At 38.1% G+C, this 7,013-nt stretch overlaps 1 protein-coding gene across 2 annotated transcripts in view; it reads right to left on the bottom strand.

Moving 5' to 3' along the window:
• Positions 1-4,375: 4,375 nt before the first annotated feature.
• Positions 4,376-7,013, bottom strand: part of LOC145252660 (uncharacterized) — a 684,850-nt gene continuing 682,212 nt past the window's right edge. For both annotated transcript variants that reach the window (XM_080112433.1, XM_080112432.1), the window contains exon 7: positions 4,376-6,772. In XM_080112433.1, the coding sequence (XP_079968559.1) occupies positions 5,647-6,772 (1,126 nt within the window). In that variant the 3' untranslated portion in view covers positions 4,376-5,646. The remainder of the gene's footprint in view (positions 6,773-7,013) is intronic.

Below are 7,013 nucleotides of genomic sequence, written 5' to 3'. Positions count from 1 at the left end.
TTATTTGCTCCCCCACCGAGCAAATTAGGCACAAGGCCGATTTTTAATATGAGGAGTGAAGGGAGGGGGAAGGGAAAAAGGGGACCAGTTCCCGAGAGGTGGGAAATGGGAGCTGGTTAATGGTCAGGCATGTGGGGTTGCCCCCACATCTGGTCTTTGCTAGTCATAGCTTGCAGCATCTGAAGAACAGATACTACACTTTGATCTTGGCCAAAAGGCCAGCCGCAAATGTAATTGACATGAGTCTAAATGGTGTGCCAACGCGGGTGACCGTCGCTTAGGAATTGCCTGAGCAACGACCTCGACCTGAGGGTAGATCAAGATGGGAGGCTCCGTCTCAAAAGATGGGTGAGCAAGTTGCTCGTGTCTTAACGCCAGTTTTGGGAAACGCCAGTGGGTCGCCCAGGATATGAGGGCGTCGGCGACCCCGTGCATGTCAAGGCCCTCATGTTTTTGGACGTGTGGACGGGCTGGTCATATGGTTCGAGACTGCACTTGTGGGCGGAATGTTCTCAAAGAAGAAAGAGGTTTTCAGGGCAGCGGAGAGGACGCCACCCAGGGAGGTCACTAAATTCCAGACGGACAGGGCATCGATGGGTGAAGAATGGTTATTGCCAGCACCCATGCAGGGCTGGTTAAGAAGAAAAAAGACGCCACCTAAGGTGTGTCAACTTCTGACGAAAACAGGGGGTTTGACCTGTCCTGTGGAGGTGGGAGATGAAATGTTGACAGCTATGGTCGACACAGGAGCAGCTGTATCATTGATGGGGTGGATGCTTATGAAAGGCTGCGTGATAGGGGACCTTTGCAGCCCGTGGATGTGGAGTTGACTCAGACGGACGGTACGGACCTTAAACTCGAGGGGATGACCAATATACCCTTCAAACTCGGTGACCGAAGTGGACGAATGAAGGTGCTTGTCGCGAAGAATTTATGAAAAGAATTAACACTGGACAATGACTGGTTACAAAACCAGGGGGCGAGAGTTAGTTTTGGGCCACCCACACTAACCATTGCGCTGATGACAGTCCCTTTGACCAGAGCTGGGTGAACGACGGACACCAGTCGCAAGGCGTCTGAACCAAATTTTCTCTTGGATAACATGGGCAGGAAAGCCCGTTTGATGGCGATAACTAAAGCTCGTCCGAATGAGGGAAGACGATTTGCTGATCCGGCAATAGTCCGTTAAAAGTAGAAAAGAAGAAAGAAAAAAGACAGTAGAGAGAATAATGATAATGATACAGAGATATTCTAGCTGAGCACCCCTCGAAAAATTGTACAGGTTGTTTTTTTTAGTCGACGGCGAATAGCATAAATTAATTCTGTAGAGAGAAAGTGCAGTGAAAACAAAAGGGTTTTTTGATTTTAAAATATATATAATTCTAAGATTCTTCTTAGAAATATATATAATTCTTCTTAAAATATATATAATTCTTCTTAGAAATATATATAATTCTTCTTAAAATATATATAATTCTAACGTTCTTAAAGAAAAAAAATGTGTTCATGATCCTTTCAGCATGGTGGTGTGGGAGAGGACGAGGGTGAGTCAGCTGGCCTCCGCTGTGTGGAGGGGAGAGTGGGGCCTGCATGGAGTCACCTCTGCTGACTTGGTTGGTATCAGTGAGAGTGGAGGCGGGTGGCGCTCGCACTTGACATTCATCCCCTGGCGGCCGCCATCCCCTCGCGCACATTGGAAGGGGAGGAGTATGGGGAATTATTGTTTTTTTTTCTCCTCTTCCTTTTAATTTTTCTTCTTCTCTCTCTTTCCTCTACCCAAGGGAAAGAGAGAGAAGGGGCGTGGTTAATATTTTATGATTTTTATAGGGGGCGTGGTTAATATTTTATAATTTTTATAGGTGAGAACACCGCGTGATCAGAACTTAATAAAAAAGATTCGTTAACTTAAGTGTTTTATTAAAAAATAAAACAGTTCGTGAACATTGACGAAACGTTTTAGTTGAATTATCTGTGTTTTAGGGACTGATATTGGCTGCTGTTGTTAAGAATTTAAAACTTTGAAAATTGGTTTTTGAAAATCTTTTTTCTGCTACTCCAGTCTGGAAGGATTTGTTATCAAACTGAACAGATTTAGTGGGAGTTCAGTCGAGGATAATTAAAGGCGTTAGTTTCCGATATTAAATGGACCTTTAGGAAGAATTAAAATTTTGCCTCGGTCGGGAAGGATTTCTTATTTACAAAATATGTGTTAAGAGGCCGCAATTTTAACGGGGATTACTTGGAATTAGTTATTAATGCCAGGAAAACCACCCCGGGAGATAGTTGAGGAAGATTGGGAGAAAGAAGCTGACCCAAATTTCTTGGAGTGGGATATGAGTGAAGTGATAACTAAATTAAGTGCACCCAATTTGGCGCGAAAGGCGATTTATGGATTTCTAAGTTATGCGCAGGTTACTGCACTTGGAGATGTTAATCAATAATAGAGTTTCTTGTGAGGAATTAATGCTTTGACCATCGCATTGAAGAGCTCGGCTAGCAAGGCCGCTAAGTAATTTTTAGTAATTAATTATTTTTCTTGTTGGAATTGGACGCCCTAGCGTTAGGACATTTGTTCCCCAGTGTAATAAGTCCTGGATCAGCTGCGAGATAAAATTTATTGTTTTGGACTCAAATCAAGTTACTAAGTTAGATCCATGTAAAAGAAACCTATATCTAAAATTTCAAGTGTTTATACCAAAAATTGGCGGAGGAGTTTGGTAGAGTTTTCAAAAGTCAAATCGTTGAACTTTGATCTTTTAACAGCCAAATTTCTGGCTGAAAACGGATTACAAAGGTTTTCCCAAATCTCAGTACCCTGTATATCAAATTTCGAGTCTGTAGACTAAAAATTGACAGTGTTATTGCATAGGGACACACAGGGATACACTGACACACACAGACAGACATTTTCACTTTTATAGATATATAGATAATTGAAAGTGTGTGTGCATATATATACTAGTGTGTGTGTGCACACACACATATATATATATATATATATATATATATATATATATATATATACTAGGATTTCAGCCCAGCGTTGCCCGGGTGTTTGTATGTGTCTGTTGAGCAAAAAAGCAAAAAAAAAAAGCAAAAAAAAAAAAAAGTGGTAGTAGGCGCAAACCCGTACTGCGAAGGAGGGTAAAAAAAACTAACATTTTTGCGGTTACAACCACCGCCAAACCTGAACTGAATTATGAATTTAGGCTAGACAATCGAAAGGAGATGATAACTTTCCAAAATATTGGAGAAAAAAGCACCCCCCCCTGTAGAAAAGTAGCCAGTTGAAGGTGAAAATATTAATGTTTTTAGCCAATTTTTCGATACACGGAAGGTCGAACTTTAAAACGATACTGATCTTGTATCTGTCGAAAGTATTAGGCAGACATGTAAACATACATTTATATATTGGTACCTAAAAATTTTTGACCCAAACCAATGCTCTATCTCTGAATACCCTTTATGTAAAATTTCAAGTGTTTAGACCAGAAATTGTAACATGGTACAGACTGCAGAGGTCAATTTCTTTTTTTAACTTTGACCCCCATTATGACACCTTAAAATTTATTGTTTTGGGCTCCAATCAAGTTATTAAGTTAGATCTATGTCCAAGGAACCTATATCTAAAATGTCAAGTGTTTAAACCAAAAATTGGCGAAGGGGTTTGGTATAGTTCTCAAAAGTCAAATCGTTGAACTTTGACGCCTTAACAACCAAATTTCTGGCAGAAAACGGATCACAAATATTTTTCCAAATCTCAGTACCCTGGATATTAAATTCCAAGTCTGTAGACTTAAAATTGCGTAGGCACAGACAGACACACAGAAAGACACACAGACACGTTCACTTTTATAGATATACTAGCATTTCAGTCCAGCGTTGCCCGAGTGTTTGGAGGTGTAAGTTGAGCAAAAAAAAAAAAAAAAAGAAAAAAAAAAAGCGGTCAATTTTTTTAACTTTGACCCCTATTATGACCCCTTATAATTTATTGTTTTGGGCTCAAATCAAGTTATTAAGTTAGATCCATGTCCAAAGAACCTATATCTAAAATTTCAAGTCTTTAAGCCCCAAATTGTCGGAGGAGTTTGGTAGAGTTCTAAAAGGTCAAATCGTTGAACCCAAATTTCTGTCCGAAAACGGATCACAAAGATTTTTCCAAATCTCAGTAACCGGTATATCAAATTTCGAGTCTGTAGACTGAAAATTGACAGTTATTGTGTTGGAAAATGTACACAGACAGATAGACACGTTCACTTTTATAGATTAAACAAAAATATATACGTACTAATATGGGTGTCCGGCGTAGCCCGGGTGTTTGGAGGTGTATGCTGAGCTAAAAAAAAAAAGAAAAGAAATACACAAAAAAAAGGTCAATGTTTTAAAATTTTGACCCCTTAAAATTTATTGTTTTGGGCTCAAATCAAGTTACTAAGTTATATCCATGTAAAAGGAACCTATATCAAAAATTTCAAGTGTTTAGACCCAAAATTGTCGGAGGAGTTTGGTAGAGTTCTCAAAAGTCAAATCGTTGAACTTTGACCCCTTTACAACTAAATTTCTGTCCGAAAACGGATCACAAAAATTTTTCCAAATCTCAGTACGCTGTATATCAAATTTCGAATCTGTAGACTTAAAATTGACAAAGTTATTGCGTAGGGAAATGTACACACACAGACACAAACCCTGACACGTTCACTTTTATATATATACTAGCATGGGTGCCCGGCGTTGCCCGGGTATTTGGAGGTGTATGTTGAGAAAAAAAAAAAGAAAAAAAGAAAGCGGTCAATTTTTTTAACTTTGACCCCTATTATGACCCCTTAAATTTTATTGTTTTGGGCTCAAATCAAGTTATTAAGTTAGAGGAACCTATATCTAAAATGTCAAGTGTTTAGACCCAAAATTGTCGGAGGAGTTTGGTAGAGTTCTCAAAGGTCAAATCGTTGACCCCTTAATTGCCAAAACCGATCGATTTTCCCAAATCTCAGTACCCTGTATATCAAATTTCGAGTGTGTAGGCTTAAAATTGACAGAATTATTACGTAGCGAAATGTACACGCACAGACACATAGACACACAGACAGACAGATACACAGACACGTTCACTTTTATAGATATATGTCTGGGGTCAGGCTAGGCCAGGCCACACACACACACACACGTATAGATATACGTGTGTGTGTGTGTGTGTGTGCCCCAGACATGCGGCATGCAAGCCTACCGGCATGTGGATATGCCCTGATTCTCATGAACCAGTCCCCAGCTATGGGTTACTTAACTGGTGGGCTTGCGAGAGTAGACGGAAAATGTCATGTTCGATCATTCATATGTATGATGTATAAAATGTTAAAAAAATACTAAAATATTTCAATAAAATGGTGCACATGCATCAACTAATAAATCATTAGACTGCTTTTTTTCACTACAAATTAAGTTACAAGGGCATCTTGGCTTGCTGACTTCGTTTCTAAGTTCCATTCCAAGTAACAGTGTCTGGAAACAAGCTGTTACAACTGTTTTTGGATTTAGTGATAGATGGTGTTGAAATTGTTTTGGGCCTTGAAATTACAGATACTTAACCTTAGACAATTCTTTGGGTTGTTTCTGCCATGCCACCTCTTGAGGACAGTTTAAAATGGAACTTTATACTGAACTAGACTTTGGTCTGCAGTCTTTGGGTTTAGTGATAGATTGTCTGTGTGTATTACATGATTGTGGTCGTATTGGTGTTACCAATGTTTTGTTGGTCAGTTCTTTTCCTACAGGTAAACGTGATTGTTGATCATAATTATAACCATATTGACTCTTCTGTCCAAATAAATTCCATGGTTCATGTTGATAGGTCCACCTGGCCCCTCTGCAGTCAAGTAGAGATCGATAGCAAAAGTGACACAGTGTAGATGGTAGAACATTTTTTTTATTAGGACAATTGTTTTCACGCATAAACTTAAGGCAATTTTGTGTACGACGCTTTTCACAACCAGTATGTTTTAAGATGACACTAGTCACTTGTCGTGAATTCATTGGGCGTGGTTTTACATGTGTTACCTGTCTTGTTATTACCTTTCTTGTTTCATTTTCTTCTGTTTCCTGTTGCAGTTGCTCAATTTTAAATAATCGATCTAAAATATCATGCATTTGGGTTTCCACTGAGTTAGATTTGATCACTTCACGCCAATTAACTTTTTTTCTATTCATCTGAGAAATAGCTAGTGTGTTAAGTGGATAAGGTAAAGGTTCTTTAAAAGGATAAGCAGGAACTTCAGTTGATATTGTATCAAAGTCATTTAGCTTTTTATTTTCTTTCCTAGTTTTTTGATTAATTACTTCACAACAAAAACTGTTTGGCTGTTTTCTACTTTCTTCAAAATCTGCTTCTAAATAACCAATAGATTTGACTTCCTGTTCTTCACACATTGTTAAATCTTTGTTTCCTTGCGATAATCCAGTTGGTGTGTTGGCTGGCAATCGAATGGATCTTTCATCTTGCTTATTAATTGATTTACTTTTTTCTTCTTCATGTGCACTTATCTGCTTAACAGACATTGCTGTAAAACTTCCAAATTTCATATTGAAATACTTGCTTGAGAGAGCCATTTGGCTTTTATGACAGGCCATTTCACTCATTCCTTCTGGACTAATGAAAGAGGCCATCATCTGAGGTGTAAGCAAATCATATGAAAACTCCTTATTCGCTAAGAAATTAATTTTTTTCAATGGCATGATAGAATCACACTGCTCCTTTTGACAATGTCTTAACCACAATGACCTGTAAGAAAAAAAAAAAGAAAAAAAATTATTTTTCAGTAATCATTTTTAAATTAATATTTTCAAGCGCAAAGCAAAACAATTGATTTTTTTTCAGTAGTTACAAACAACAAATTAGTTTAAAGAATATGAAAATATAGATATCTTATATTTGAAAGGTTTATTTTTTAAATAATTTCAAAACATTGAACGACAATATCAAGTATGGTATCCCATACTTAGTGAATTTGAGCAACCGTTAT

This window comes from Euprymna scolopes, chromosome 29 (assembly GCF_053919585.1).
Source record: "Euprymna scolopes isolate OS-2025 chromosome 29, ASM5391958v1, whole genome shotgun sequence".
In the NCBI taxonomy this organism is placed as follows: domain Eukaryota; kingdom Metazoa; phylum Mollusca; class Cephalopoda; order Sepiida; family Sepiolidae; genus Euprymna; species Euprymna scolopes.
This window is presented reverse-complemented; position numbering and strand designations above follow the sequence as displayed.